At 42.5% G+C, this 17,049-nt stretch overlaps 1 protein-coding gene and 1 long non-coding RNA gene across 2 annotated transcripts in view; one reads left to right on the top strand and one right to left on the bottom strand.

Annotated features, from left to right (window-relative positions):
• LOC116408023 overlaps window positions 1–17,049 on the bottom strand; it is a 176,080-nt gene that overhangs the window by 140,390 nt on the left and 18,641 nt on the right. The gene's annotated exons all lie outside the window — the stretch shown is intronic.
• rbbp8nl (RBBP8 N-terminal like) overlaps window positions 1–17,049 on the top strand; it is a 33,686-nt gene that overhangs the window by 3,884 nt on the left and 12,753 nt on the right. The window contains 2 exon segments of the mRNA NM_203678.1: window positions 9,243–9,372; window positions 12,603–12,645. Coding sequence (NP_989009.1) covers window positions 9,306–9,372; window positions 12,603–12,645 — 110 coding nt within the window. The 5' untranslated portion in view covers window positions 9,243–9,305.

Below are 17,049 nucleotides of genomic sequence, written 5' to 3'. Positions count from 1 at the left end.
GGCACCCCCTACCCATATGTGTAAATACATATATACAGAGAAGGAATGTTCTGGGCACACAGTAAGCTGTACCCCCATACTGTACTGTCTAAGGGAAACACTATGGCACCCCCTACCCATATGTGTAAATACAAATATACAGAGAGGGAATGTTCTGGGCACACAATAAGCTGTACCCCCATACTGTACTGTCTAAGGGAAACACTATGGGACCCCCTACCCATATGTATAAATACAAATATACAGAGAAGGAATGTTCTGGGCACACAATAAGCTGTACCCCCATACTGTACTGTCTAAGGGAAACACTATGGCACCTCCTACCCATATGTATAAATACAAATTTACAGAGAAGGAATGTTCTGGGCACACAATAAGCTGTACCCCCATACTGTACTGTCTAAGGGAAACACTATGGCACCCCCTACCCATATGTGTAAATACATATATACAGAGAAGGAATGTTCTGGGCACACAGTAAGCTGTACCCCCATACTGTACTGTCTTGGAGAATCAATATATTTTCTTCCAATGTAATATAGGCCGAAGCAGGTTTAGTGAAAATTAATTTAAAGGTTATTTCAACTAATATGTCAGAGAAGCAAAGGCCATTAGCAGCTCTCTGTTGAACTACAGCTCCCACGTGCCTCAGAGAGAGATGTCAGAGGCTGCAGTTCAACTACAACAGCAAAATCACTTGCTGGACACTCCTAATGAATCCATTGCCAGCGATTAATATATATTTTGCCCACTAGGGGCTCCCTAGGGCCTAGAACCAGACCCAATAGTCAGAATACAATTTCACACAGCAACCACCATTGTCATAAATCCCCCAGTGGGACCTGTGATTTGCTTGGGGTAAATCCCTAAATCCTCTTTTCTTCTCTGTTAAGTGTTTGAAAGGGGTTGTTAAGTTAACTCTTAGTACGATGTAGAGAATGATATTTTGAGACAATTTGCAATTGGTCTTCATTTAATCATTTCACTTTTTGTTTAGCTGCTCTCCAGTTTGGAATTTCAGCAGCTGTCTGGTTGCTAGGGTTCACATTACCTTAGCAACCAGGGAGTGGTTTGAACAAGAGACTGATATATATTTACAGCAGAGGGACCTGAATAGAAAGATAAGGAATAAAAAGTAACAATAACAATAAAACTGGAGCCTCACAGAGCAATAGGGTTTGGCTGCCGGGGTCAGTGACCCCCATTTGAAAGCTGCAAAGAGACAGAAAAAGAAGGAAAAATAATTCAAAAAAGTAAATAATGAAAAATAAATAATGTTAAATAACGAACAAAAATGAAAATAAATAATGAAGACCAATTGCAAAGTTGCTAGGAATAGGGCATTCTAGAACAACTTAAAAAAAAGCCGGGATTCGGTGCATCCCTAGTTTGTTTCCAATAAATAGTTAAGGGACTTCCACGGGCATGATATGAGAACAACATTATATCACAAATACAGATCCCGCCCACTTACCCATCATTCTGTTTGTATGGGTCACATGGAATAACCGAATCAGCAAAGACAAAGCACAAAAACCTCATAAACATTGAAAATGCTATAGAAAATAGACAACTATGACCATTCTGACCCTAAAAGGGATGCGGCAGTACAACCTCACACCCATTGGCTGAACCTATCTGCTCCACAAATAAAAAGTAAAAAAAAAAATCTGTTAAACCCTAAAGATGAGTATGGCTAGAAATGGCATATTTTATATACTAAACTGATGCACTGGCATCTCTATAGTAGTAATGATATAGGTCTTTACAGTTGTCACAGGAGCTCCCCATTTTGGATTCGGTTAGAACTGCCCGGGGCACTGCACATGCTCAGTGAGTTCCGAGCGGCTGTTGAGAAGCTTAGGGGTCGTTGCAAATCCCGGATTCGGTTCAGGATTTGGCAGAATCTGTCGGGGTGGGTTCGGCTGAACCCAAAAAAAGTGGGTTCGGTGTATCCCTAGTAATTAGGGATGCACCAAATCCAGGATTCGGTTCGAGATTCAGCCAAGATTCTGCCTTTCACAGCGGGATTTGGATTTGGTCACATCTTTCTCAAAGGATTCGGGGTTCAGCCGAACCCCAAAATAGTGAATTTGGTGCATCCCTAGTAGTAATTATCTGTATTACTTACTAATCAGCCTTATATTATCACATTTATATTCTATATATACTGTATATTGTGAGTCGGTCCCTAAGCAGCCCAGAGCATTTGCAGGGAAGAAGATGGGGGGCTACTGGGACATCTTTGGGGGCACAGATCTTCCCTGCTACAAGGGCCTTGGGCTGGTACAGAAACCCAAAACATAATGAACAACATTTTTAGCCAATTTCTTTTTTTAGGCTTTACTTCTCCTTTAATCCAAAAACCCTTGGGCAAATGGTTTAAATGGGGCATTAGCAGATCAAATGACCCCACTGAGCAGGATCCGACTGATCCTCATAGGCGGCAGCAAGGGTTAATGAACCAGTACAAGGTAAGTGGCAAGATGTGGGGCGCCCGGAGTTACCTAGCCACGCGGCCGCGCATAACCAGCCCCACTGTTCCACACAGGAATGCAGGGCCCTTGTCTTATTCATGAGAGAAGCCTTTGTGCCGAGCAGGTGCAATGTCCCTTATTAACCCCCCCCCCCCCCCGGGGTAAAAGGAGGAAGAGCAGAGACCTGACTTTAGTCTGAACGTCTGACTCCGTATTTAAAGGCCAAGTTCACTTCAGAATGATGTCGATGCTGATGTGCGGGTTTAACCTTAGGTCAGGTGGGTCAGGGTTGAAATAAGGGAGCCAACTAAGATATAATTACCCCTTATTGGGGGCAGAACAGCCCTATTGGGTTTATTTCATGGTTAAATGATTCCCTTTTCTCTGTAATAATAAAACAGTACCTGTACTTGATCCCAACTAAGATATAATTACCCCTTATTGGGGGCAGAACAGCCCTATTGGGTTTATTTCATGGTTAAATGATTCCCTTTTCTCTGTAATAATAAAACAGTACCTGTACTTGATCCCAACTAAGATATAATTACCCCTTATTGGGGCAGAACAGCCCTATTGGGTTTATTTAATGGTTAAATGATTCCCTTTTCTCTGTAATAATAAAACAGTACCTGTACTTGATCCCAACTAAGATATAATTACCCCTTATTGGGGCAGAACAGCCCTATTGGGTTTATTTCATGGTTAAATGATTCCCTTTTCTCTGTAATAATAAAACAGTACCTGTACTTGATCCCAACTAAGATATAATTACCCCTTATTGGGGGCAGAACAGCCCTATTGGGTTTATTTCATGGTTAAATGATTCCCTTTTCTCTGTAATAATAAAACAGTACCTGTACTTGATCCCAACTAAGATATAATTACCCCTTATTGGGGCAGAACAGCCCTATTGGGTTTATTTAATGGTTAAATGATTCCCTTTTCTCTGTAATAATAAAACAGTACCTGTACTTGATCCCAACTAAGATATAATTACCCCTTATTGGGGCAGAACAGCCCTATTGGGTTTATTTCATGGTTAAATGATTCCCTTTTCTCTGTAATAATAAAACAGTACCTGTACTTGATCCCAACTAAGATATAATTACCCCTTATTGGGGGCAGAACAGCCCTATTGGGTTTATTTCATGGTTAAATGATTCCCTTTTCTCTGTAATAATAGAACAGTACCTGTACTTGATCCCAACTATGATATAAATAATCCTTATTGGATGGAAAATAATCCTATTGGGTTTAATTAATGGTTTATTGATTTTTTAGTAGACTTAAGGTATGGAGATCCAAATTATGGAAGACCCCTTATCCGGAATACCCTTGGTCCCGACCATTCTGGATAATGGATCCTATACCTGTATTTACTAAAAAAAAAAAAAGTTGCAAAGAAAAGTTGAAAAAACGTGACTTTTTCGGAAAGTCGCTGCGAAATTCTTTACTTTATCAAATTTTTGTTCAACGACTATAGGCAGCTATACTGTATATACTGTACAAATAACTCAGAAACCATTGGCAATTTATAATGAATGTACATTGCAAAGTTATGTTTTCTTTTATTAGGCAAAATATTATATTTTGGGGTTGACTTGTCCTTTAAAGTAGAGCTTTACAAGCCAGTTGAACTCTGCTGCATTGTTGCGGCTCAGGTCACGCCCCGGGACTGGAAGAACGAGCATTCTTTTTATTAAACCTGAACTGCTTGTATATACAACAGCACTGATGCAACACTATTTTGTATACTGGGAAACCAGTTTGTGTTTGAGGAGGATGAATGGAAGAAATCAGCAGTGATATGGGGGGGGGGATTCTGGGAAGGAAATGGTTACTAGGGATTTAAAGAAACGGTGTCTAATTAAACAGCTTATGGGCAGATATACAGGCAGATAGAGGCAAAGATAAACAGATTTATCTATAGAGAAGGAATAACTATTGGATTCATTTAGGGGAAAAGGAGATATATCATTTCCAGAATAATCATAGCTCTTGTGTATTACTTGCGCATAAGAATATCCAGGGTCGGGCTGGGGGGTGCAGGGCCCACTGGGGCTGCCATCCCAGGGGCCCTGCAGGTGCCCCCGCCGGCCGCGTCCCCCTAACCCCCCCCCCCGCAGGGGCCCTGCTAAGCCTTCCTTACCCCCCCCCCGCAGGGGCCCCTGCTGAGCCTTCCTCCCCCCCCCCACAGGGGCCCCTGCTGAGTCTTCCCTACCCCCCCCCCGCAAGGGCCCCTACTGAGCCTTCCTTACCCCCCACAGGGGCCCCTGCTGAGCCTTCCTTACCCCCCCACAGGGGCCCATTCTGAGCCTTCCTTACCCCCCCACAGGGGCCCCTGCTGAGCCTTCCTTACCCCCCCACAGGGGCCCCTGCTGAGCCTTCCTTACCCCCCCACAGGGGCCCCTGCTGAGCCTTCCTTACCCCCCCACAGGGGCCCATTCTGAGCCTTCCTTACCCCCCCACAGGGGCCCCTACTGAGCCTTCCTTACCCCCCCCACCCGCAGGGGCCCCTACTGAGTCTTCCTTACCCCCCCCACAGAGATTTCCTAACCCCCAAAGGGTCCCCCACCCAACTTCCTCCCCTGTAGAAGTTTAACGCGTAAGGGGAGGAATGGTCGGCCGGGGGAACGCCGGCAAGGGTCAGGTCTGGGCCCCCCGGGTCTTTTCCTGGTGTTCGACGGCCCAGTCCGACCCTGAGAATATCCTGTAAATGATATCCCTCACTAAAACTTATTGTAACAAAACAATTTACCCCCTTTTATAAAATATGAGGATATTAAATTTTTAAAAAATGAGAAATGATGGAGTTTTGGTAAATTTGCCCCTAAACGTCACCTTGGAGATCCATGAGCAAAGTCATGTGACTCATAATATCCTTATTAGTGATGAGTGAAATTGTGGATTTGCTGCAAAAAGTTGTGCAAAACTTTTTGCCAAATCTAAACGGGGCAGATATGCTCATCACTACTGTAATCCTTATACTGTACAACAGGGGGTACAGTATGTCATACAGCAATATAAATCAGGCTGGAGAGGTCAGTTAGGGAACAGGGAAGTGCGGCTGGGGGAAAGGCAGGACTATACGCCTCACACTGTGCTGCGCAGCATTTAGTAAAACCAGCCTTACTGGTGAGACCGCTGCTCTGTCAGTTTGTGAAATTTATTGTGTTAAAAAAAAACATCACAAACAAGTAAAGCAGCTCAAACTGATAGAAATATGCGAGTTATGCTTCACTGCTGCGCGGGAGGTAACTATGTATTGCGAGGATTCAGGGCATAACCTCATTGCTGCGGGTGGGGATGGTTTCTGTTATAACTGGAAGCGCTAGCGCACTCACAACTGATACTGTCTTGCCTTACTATACACACACGATCCCACCACTGCAGCCCCCTCATACCCACTGATACTGTGTGCCTTACTATACACACACGATCCCACCACTGCAGCCCCCTCATACCCACTGATACTGTGTGCCTTACTATACACACGCTCCCACCACTGCAGCCCCCTCATACCCACTGATACTGTGTGCCTTACTATACACACGCTCCCACCACTGCAGCCCCCTCATACCCACTGATACTGTGTGCCTTACTATACACACACGATCCCACCACTGCAGCCCCCTCATACCCACTGATACTGTGTGCCTTACTATACACACGCTCCCACCACTGCAGCCCCCTCATACCCACTGATACTGTGTGCCTTACTATACACACACGATCCCACCACTGCAGCCCCCTCATACCCACTGATACTGTGTGCCTTACTATACACACGATCCCACCACTGCAGCCCCCTCATTCCCACTGATACTGTGTGCCTTACTATACACACGATCCCACCACTGCAGCCCCCTCATACCCACTGATACTGTGTGCCTTACTATACACACGATCCCACCACTGCAGCCCCCTCATTCCCACTGATACTGTGTGCCTTACTATACACACGATCCCACCACTGCAGCCCCCTCATACCCACTGATACTGTGTGCCTTACTATACACACTATCCCACCACTGCAGCCCCCTCATACCCACTGATACTGTGTGCCTTACTATACACACTATCCCACCACTGCAGCCCCCTCATACCCACTGATACTGTGTGCCTTACTATACACACTATCCCACCACTGCAGCCCCCTCATACCCACTGATACTGTGTGCCTTACTATACACACTATCCCACCACTGCAGCCCCCTCATACCGACTGATACTGTGTGCCTTACTATACACACTATCCCACCACTGCAGCCCCCTCATACCCACTGATACTGTGTGCCTTACTATACACACGATCCCACCACTGCAGCCCCCTCATTCCCACTGATACTGTGTGCCTTACTATACACACGATCCAAACATTGCAGCCCCCACATACTACCTGACTTACCATAAACACTGCACTGATTACTGCCCTGCCACTTGGCACCACCATGTCTTATTTCACACATATGATCTGCTTGAACCGCAGAAGCTTGCAATCTAATTTTCCTGTATGCATACATTGACTAGGCCAGGTTTTATTAGGAGCCAATTAGCCCGCTACTATGTACTCTAAAGAAGTGACCCAGCCTCAGGGAGAAATGCCCAACCTCGATAGTGCCATGGTCGGGATCAAGCTCGGGACTCCAGCCCTGCAAAATCACATTAAATCACATGACCATATTGAGATATTGTGCACTGCAATCATCTGTCCTCAAAGTCATTAAAGTGGCAGAAGCTTTCAAACCAGAAGTTCCCAAACTGGGGTGCTGGATAGGGTGTTCAGCCTGAAGGTGAGATTTGGGGATACATTCTAACATAGTAAGTTAGGTTAAAAAAAGACACAATCCATCAAGTGCAACCTTTTACGTCTATTTGAAACCTGCCTTAAGGCGGCCTTACACGGGCAGATTTCAGCTGCCAATTGGGGTCCCTTCAGACCGATTCAACAGCTTATCAGCCCCGACGGGCCTACCCGACCGATATCTGGCCTAAAATTGGGCAGATCTCGATTGGGAAGGTTGAATTTCTGCCTGACGGCACCAATGCCCACCATTGGAATTTGATCATTTTGCCCGAGGGCCAAATGATCTAATTAGCCCGCCATCGTCCACGTTTAGGCAAAAAATCCTTCCTGACTCCAAGATGGCAATTAGACCAGTCCCTGGATCATCTTGTACTAAGAGCTTTCTCCCATAGCAACCATCCAACCCCTTCTTGAAGCTATTTAATGTATTCTGATTTGCTCTTCTGAACAATGACGTTTTCGTGCATCTGTAAGCCCGCTCGTGGGATATGTAAACTTAAAATCTGTGCTTCTTCTACATGGTCACAGCCGGAGGGCACTCCCTTAGTGGTCCTTTTCTCTACTGCTTTCTCTAAAGCTGAGGCGGTGAGAGCCGCGGTGGTGCCGGACAAGTCCAACCAGCCTGGCAACTCAGAAAGAGGTCACGGGCTCGTACAATGCAGCCGACAAACTCAAAAATAACTCCCATGCAAAGTGCTCCACTCGTGATATACAGCGCTCCACCTCAGCGCATTATGGAAAAGAACCAGCCCGTGCACTTACAGTACATATGTACATAAGGAAATGCACCATTAAAGGGGTTGTCCACCTTTCAGTTAGCTTTTAGTATGATTCTAAGACAATTTGCACTTGGACTTCATTTTTTTTTTGCGTGCCGTATTTTTTAGCTATTTCACTATCTGGTTGCTAGGGTCTGAATTACCTTAGCAACCAGGGAGTGGTTTGAATGAGAGACTGGTATATGAACAGAAGAGGGCCTACGTTGAAAAACAGGGTATAAGTAACAATAACAATAGAACTGGAGCAATAATATTTGGCTTCTGGGGTCGGTGACCCCCATTTAAACATCTGTAAAGAGTCAGGAGGAGGAACATAATTAAAAAAAACTATAAATAATAAAGGCTAATTGAAGTTGCCTGGAGCTGGCCATTCTATAACATAACTTTGAGCCACCCCCTTAAGCACAAAAATACAAAGTGCCACATATGCCGCCATAGTGAGGGGAGTTCCGATGCAAGCTGCCATGTTTTTTACCCAAGATGCAGTATTTACCATGAGTATCTTTAACGAATGTTGTCATATGGGAGAAACTCTGCAATTGGGGGGGGGGGGGGGCTGATGACTATAATATTAGCCCCGCCCCACTAAACGGGGCTTTCCTTGTCCTTTATCTCCTATTAACCATCTTAGGATCTAGCACCCAAACTGGTAAATCCACCAGGTCCCATAATCAGACTTAACTTAATCTCTCCAAATCCATTATTAAATGCAGCTTTCCTATACTTGGCTTTTGTTTCCACCCCAGGGCTCATTTATAAATGCTGGGCAAATTTGCCCGTAGGCAGTAACCCATAGCAACCAGTCTGTCATTAGATTTTCCAGCCAGCTGCAGGTAGGACAATGAAAGCAAACTTCTGAATGGTTGCCATGGGTTACTGCCCAGGTACAAATTTGCCCAGTTTTGATATATTTGCCCAGGAGTAGTAACCAATAGCAATCAATAAGCAGAAAGGATTTACCTGGTCACCTATTTAAAAGCAAACATCTTATTGGTTGCTATGGGTTGCTGGGTAAACTTAGTGCCTGAACCTGGTACTTGTCTGTCTGCCAATGGCAAAGCAATATAGTGGCCCTATGAATCCTATGCACAATGGCCTTGGCAATGGCATTCCTGTTTACACACACAGGTAAATACATACCGACATATATTTTTTTCACCCTTGTATTTCCTTATACAGGTCAAGAAGTCGATTGCTGTAGTGCTGAGCTGAAATAAAGAGGCGGCCATTTTTGAAACCAAAATGGCGGCGGAGAGTTTTGCCGAGGCTTTGCAGAGACTGAAGGAGATTCATGACAAGGAGGTGCTGGGTGAGTGACGGTCACTCCTTTGGGTCAATATTGGGCAGAAGGGGCGACAAGTAGCAGTAACATAACTGGGTTTTAATGCAAAGTTTAGCGCAACAGGACTGGCCCTCGGTCTTGGTATTTACAGTCATAGCCAGCCGCCATTTTATGTAAAATGTCATTAAGGCAAAGCTGTGTTTCCCCCAAAAATCTTATATAGGTTATCCAGAAGGCTCAGGACCTGGGGGTTTCCGGATAAGGGATCTTTCCATAATTGGATCTCCATAACTTAAGTCTGCTAAAAATAATTTCACCTAATAGGATTGTTCTGCCCCAATAAGGGGTAATTATATCTTAGTTGGGATCAAGTACAGGTACTGTTTTATTATTACAGAGAAAAGGGAATCATTTAACCATTAAATAAACCCAATAGGGCTGTTCTGCCCCCAATAAGGGGTAATTATATCTTAGTTGGGATCAAGTACAGGTACTGTTTTATTATTACAGAGAAAAGGGAATCATTTAACCATTAAATAAACCCAATAGGGCTGTTCTGCCCCAATAAGGGGTAATTATATCTTAGTTGGGATCAAGTACAGGTACTGTTTTATTATTACAGAGAAAAGGGAATCATTTAACCATTAAATAAACCCAATAGGGCTGTTCTGCCCCCAATAAGGGGTAATTATATCTTAGTTGGGATCAAGTACAGGTACTGTTTTATTATTACAGAGAAAAGGGAATCATTTAACCATGAAATAAACCCAATAGGGCTGTTCTGCCCCAATAAGGGGTAATTATATCTTAGTTGGGATCAAGTACAGGTACTGTTTTATTATTACAGAGAAAAGGGAATCATTTAACCATGAATTTGGCCGAACCCGAACCCTGCCGAAAATGGCCGAATCCTGGATTCGGTGCATCCCTATCTTTAACCCTTCCTTATTCAGTTCGGCATTTGGCCAAATCTTTCACAATGGATTTGGGGTTCGGCCGGATCTTAACATAGTGGATTCGGTGAATCCCCAATAATCAGAATTAAGTGCTCAAACATATCCGAGATAGGCAGACGGTACGGGTGAATTGGACCCTGGCTATTCTCGTTAAATAGAAAAAAAATTCAAGTATTTCAGAATATTCTCAGTAATATAAACTGACTTGGGGCAGGAGTATGATTTGTCGTGTTCGTAAGAAAAAAAATAAAATAAAGACGGGACCAGACACGTTTCAGAACCATGAGAAAAATTCACTGGGAAAGAAAAGCAGCGAATAGAGATGTTGGAAAAACGAGAAAATCAGGCCGAGTTCCTGAATAGCACCGCGGCCTGCACCTTGTACAGACACGTCCGACCCCACAGCCAATCACAAATCAGGATCGGTCGGCTACGCGGGGTTGGGAGCCAGACCCAATACCTTGTTGCAAATGGATATTCTAAAAAAAAGTTGTTGTGTAAGGAAAATTAAAAAGGTCGGAGACATGTAGGAACAGCGATAAGGCTCTTTTGGCGATTGAGCTCACCTATTTCCATGACCCACCCATAAAAACCGCCATTAAGCGTATTTGTAATTAGTGAAATTATTTGTACTTTGATCAGCGTAAAGTGCCTGCCGCCGCGTATACATTATTCCTGCCAAAATAACCCCTGGCTTCCCAGCAAATCACTCTTGTGATGTTTAATAAAAGTCATATCCCGAAGCTGTAAGAAAATGTGGGGTAAAGACTTGGTGATTTTTGGGGGGGGTGCAAGTTTGGGCTGCACAGTCACAGCTTTAAAACAGCCCAACTTGACAAGATGAAGACAGGAATGCAAGATGAACACTACTGCATGCAGAGCAGTTTAGTTCAACATAAACTTTGACACTATAAGGGTGAAGACACATTGAGCTACTAGTAGCAGCTACTTTTTCACGGCTACTAAATGCCAGAAAATCCCCTGCCATAGAAAATACTGAGAATTGCCTCTGCTCAACACACGTAGGGATAATTATCAGTAAATGATCAGCATTGTCTATCTTAGTAGGGTGAAGACACACAGACACACTAGTAGCAGCTACTTGTGGCTATTAAAACAGATAATGCTGATGTGTTTTTTAGCAAAGGCAATTCTCTGTATTGTCTATGGCAGGGGATTTTCTGCCAATTAGTCGGAGTAAAAAAGTAGCTGCTACTAAATAGCTCTGTGTCTTCTCCCCGTGTGCCAGAGCCCTTAGGGTGATTAGTTGCCCGCAACATATCTCTCTGATCGCGGGCGACTAATCTCCCCAAAATGCGATCCCATTCTTAAGGTGGCCATACACGGGCCGACTATAGCTGCCGATATCGGTCCCTTGGACCGATTCAGCAGCTAATCGGCCCGTGTATGGGGAGAGCAGAGCGGCCTGGCCGACCGATATCTGGCCTGAAATTGGCCAGATCTCGATAGGCCAGGTTAGAAAATCTGGTCGGATCGGGGACCGCATCGGCTCGTTGATGCGGTCCCCGATCCGACTGCCCCATTGCCGCCCACATAATCCGATCGTTTGGCCCCAGGGCCAAACGATCAGATTATTATTTTTTTTTACCTAAATGGTCCCCGATATCGCCCACCCGTAGGTGGGGATATCGGGGGAAGATCCGCTCGCTTGGCGACATCGCCAAGCGAGCGGATCTGCTCGTGTATGGCCACCTTTACTATTGAGTGCTATTCTGATACCTACTGGGAGCTGCTATCTTGCTCCCTTCCCATTGTTCTGCTGATCGGCTGCTGGGGGGGAGGTGGGGGGATATCACTCCAACTTGCAGCGCAGCAGTAAAGTGTGCCTGAGTCTGAGCTTTCAGCCAGCGCTACACATTAGAACTGCTTTCAGCTAACCTATTGTTTCTCCTACTCCCATGTAACTGGAGGAGTCCCAAGCCAGACTTGGATTTCTTACTATTGAGTGCTATTCTGATACCTACTGGGAGCTGCTATCTTGCTTTCTGCCCATTGTTCTGCTGATCGGCTGCTGGGGGGGTATATCACTCCAACTTGCAGCGCAGCAGTAAAGTGCGACTGAAGTTTATCAGAGCACAGGTCACATGGCTGTGGCACCCTGGGAAATGAAGAATATGGCTAGCCCCATGGGAAAAACAGATTACAATGCAGGATTCTGCTGGAGAAGCTCTATTAACTGATGGGTTTGAAAAAAAACATGTTTTCCCATGACTATCCCTTTAAATAGCACACATGTTTGTATCCCTTTAACACTCTGGCTCTGTGTTTGTTATGTTGCAGGTATGCAGGCAAAACTTTCAGATCTGACAATGGAAAAGTGCCGGTGAGTTTATTTTGACTGTGTTTCCCCAATAAGGGGTAATTATATCTTAGTTGGGATCAAGTACAGGTACTGTTTTATTATTACAGAGAAAAGGGAATCATTTAACCATGAAATAAACCCAATAGGGCTGTTCTGCCCCCAATAAGGGGTAATTATATCTTAGTTGGGATCAAGTACAGGTACTGTTTTATTATTACAGAGAAAAGGGAATCATTTAACCATGAAATAAACCCAATAGGGCTGTTCTGCCCCAATAAGGGGTAATTATATCTTAGTTGGGATCAAGTACAGGTACTGTTTTATTATTACAGAGAAAAGGGAATCATTTAACCATGAAATAAACCCAATAGGGCCGTTCTGCCCCAATAAGGGGTAATTATATCTTAGTTGGGATCAAGTACAGGTACTGTTTTATTATTACAGAGAAAATTATTTGTAAAATGTGAATTATTTGATTAAAATGGAGTCCATGGGAGATGGCCTTGCTGTGATTTAGAACTTTTTGGATAAGGGGTTTACAGATAACGGATCTCATACCTGTACTGTATTACAGGTTATCAAATTCTGTACATATCCTACTTCTTAAAGGGACATTGGCAATGTAGGGCAGAGTTGGCAACCCTAGTCTTCTCCCTTACCCCTCAGACATAACCAGATGCCAATTTCTCTATTCTGCTAAGGGTGAAGCCACACAGAGCTACTAGTAGCAGCTACTAAAACAGACAATGCTGATCATTTACTGATAATTGTCTCTACGTGTGTTTAGCAGGGGCAATTCTCAGTATTGTCTATGGCAGGGGATTTTCTGGCATTTAGTAGCCGTGACAAGTAGCTGCTACTAAGTAGCTCTGTGTGTCCTCACCCTAAATGATCAGAGAGACCAGTGAGTGTCCTGCAATGCATTCCCACCATCTATTGCATGGGAAACCTGACCCAATACATGCTGCTAGGTGCTACAGGCTGGTTCAGATCAGAGGCACCTACATGAGCAAAACAACAAGAATAACAAGGCATCTCCTATCAACAAAAGTCAGTGTACTTGATTTATACATCCCCACCTGATTTTGCGTAGAAGAATTGGTTTGACGACAATTTTCAGATTATGGCGTAGGAGGAATACTTTTTCTTAAAACTTGCAGTTTAGCCCCGGGCTTGCTACAAGGTGTAGCCGAAAAGTATCCACTATTGGAAGATTCCCAACGAACATCAAACTTTACATTAGAATAATAAAACTACGAAGGTAGTAACAAGCATGCATAATATTACATCTCAAGCCTCGGGCTCACAGATATATAGTGAAATATTGTAACATATATTATATTATAAGCCCAGAGGAGTTCCTTATAATATATAGTGAATAAAGTGCCCCCTATTGTAACATATAGGGATATTATAAGCCCAGAGGAGTTCCTTATAATATATAGTGAATAAAAAGCCCCCTATTGTAACATATAGGGATATTATAAGCCCAGAGGAGTTCCTTATAATATATAGTGAATAAAGTGCCCCCTATTGTAACATATAGGGATATTATAAATCCCCGAGGAGTTCCTTATAATATATAGTGAATAAAGTGCCCCCTATTGTAACATATAGGGATATTATAAGCCCCCAAGGAGTTCCTTATAATATATAGTGAATAAAGTGCCCCCTATTGTAACATATAGGGATATTATAAGTCCCCGAGGAGTTCCTTATAATATATAGTGAATAAAGTGCCCCCTATTGTAACATATAGGGATATTATAAGCCCAGAGGAGTTCCTTATAATATATAGTGAATAAAGTGCCCCCTATTGTAACATATAGGGATATTATAAGTCCCCGAGGAGTTCCTTATAATATATAGTGAATAAAGTACCCCCTATTGTAACATATAGGGATATTATAAGCCCCCGAGGAGTTCCTTAAATATATAGTGAATAAAGTGCCCCCTATTGTAACATATAGGGATATTATAAGCCCAGAGGAGTTCCTTATAATATATAGTGAATAAAGTGCCCCCTATTGTAACATATAGGGATATTATAAGCCCAGAGGAGTTCCTTATAATATATAGTGAATAAAGTGCCCCCTATTGTAACATATAGGGATATTATAAGCCCCCAAGGAGTTCCTTATAATATATAGTGAATAAAGTACCCCCTATTGTAACATATAGGGATATTATAAGCCCCCAAGGAGTTCCTTATAATATATAGTGAATAAAGTACCCCCTATTGTAACATATAGGGATATTATAAGTCACTGAGGAGTTCCTTATAATATATAGTGCAGGGATCCCCAACCTTTTTTACTCGTGAGCCACAGTCAAATGTAAAAAGACTTGGAGAGCAACACAAGCATCATAAAAGTTCACGGAGGAGCCAAATAAGGGCTCAGATTGGCTATTAGGGGCCTCTATGCACACTATCAGCTTACAGGGGCTTTATTTGGTAGGAAATCTTGTTTTTATTCAACCAAAACTTGCCCCCAAGTCAGGAATTCAAAAATAACTCCCTGGTTTGGGGGCACTGAGAGCAACATCCAAGGGGTTGGGGAGCAACATGTTGCTCACGAGCCACTGGTTGGGGATCACTGATATAGTGAATAAAGTGCCCCCTATTGTAACATATAGGGATATTATAAGTCCCCGAGGAGTTCCTTATAATATATAGTGAATAAAGTACCCCCTATTGTAACATATAGGGATATTATAGTCACAGAGGAGTTCCTTATAATATATAGTGAATAAAGTACCCCCTATTGTAACATATAGGGATATTATAAGCCCCCGAGGAGTTCCTTATAATATATAGTGAATAAAGTACCCCCTATTGTAACATATAGGGATATTATAAGCCCCCAAGGAGTTCCTTATAATATATAGTGAATAAAGTACCCCCTATTGTAACATATAGGGATATTATAGTCACAGAGGAGTTCCTTATAATATATAGTGAATAAAGTACCCCCTATTGTAACATATAGGGATATTATAAGCCCCCGAGGAGTTCCTTATAATATATAGTGAATAAAGTGCCCCCTATTGTAACATATAGGGATATTATAAGTCACAGAGGAGTTTCTTTTAATATATAGTGAATAAAGTACCCCCTGTTGTAACAAATAGGGATATTATAAGTCACAAAGGAGTTCCTTATAATATATAGTGAATAAAGTACCCCCTATTGTAACATATAGGGATATTATAAGCCCAGAGGAGTTCCTTATAATATATAGTGAATAAAGTGCCCCCTATTGTAACATATAGGGATATTATAAGTCCCCGAGGAGTTCCTTATAATATATAGTGAATAAAGTGCCCCCTATTGTAACATATAGGGATATTATAAGCCCCCGAGGAGTTCCTTATAATATATAGTGAATAAAGTGCCCCCTATTGTAACATATAGGGATATTATAAGCCCAGAGGAGTTCCTTATAATATATAGTGAATAAAGTGCCCCCTATTGTAACATATAGGGATATTATAAGCCCCCAAGGAGTTCCTTATAATATATAGTGAATAAAGTACCCCCTATTGTAACATATAGGGATATTATAAGCCCCCAAGGAGTTCCTTATAATATATAGTGAATAAAGTACCCCCTATTGTAACATATAGGGATATTATAAGTCACTGAGGAGTTCCTTATAATATATAGTGAATAAAGTGCCCCCTATTGTAACATATAGGGATATTATAAGTCCCCGAGGAGTTCCTTATAATACATAGTGAATAAAGTACCCCCTATTGTAACATATAGGGATATTATAGTCACAGAGGAGTTCCTTATAATATATAGTGAATAAAGTACCCCCTATTGTAACATATAGGGATATTATAAGCCCCCGAGGAGTTCCTTATAATATATAGTGAATAAAGTACCCCCTATTGTAACATATAGGGATATTATAAGTCACAGAGGAGTTCCTTATAATATATAGTGAATAAAGTGCCCCCTATTGTAACATATAGGGATATTATAAGTCACAGAGGAGTTTCTTTTAATATATAGTGAATAAAGTACCCCCTATTGTAACATATAGGGATATTATAAGCCCCCAAGGAGTTCCTTATAATATATAGTGAATAAAGTACCCCCTATTGTAACATATAGGGATATTATAAGTCCCCGAGGAGTTCCTTACAATATATAGTGAATAAAGTACCCCTATTGTAACATATAGGAATATTATAAGTCCCCGAGGAGTTCCTTATAATATATAGTGAATAAAGTACCCCCTATTGTAAAATATAAGGATATTATTAGTCACCACATAAGGATATTGGTCACTAAGGAGTTCCATGACCATATAAAAGCATTAGTACAAGTACTTTTATACAGGTTATGGAACACCGATAAAATCATATGATTTTTGGACCGTGTGTGGGCTCAGAATTATCGCCCCGATAATGGCA

The sequence above is a fragment of the Xenopus tropicalis genome, chromosome 10, assembly GCF_000004195.4.
Source record: "Xenopus tropicalis strain Nigerian chromosome 10, UCB_Xtro_10.0, whole genome shotgun sequence".
Lineage (NCBI taxonomy): Eukaryota > Metazoa > Chordata > Amphibia > Anura > Pipidae > Xenopus > Xenopus tropicalis.
The sequence above is the reverse complement of the archived record's forward strand: the minus strand, read 5'-3'. Positions and strand labels throughout refer to the sequence as shown.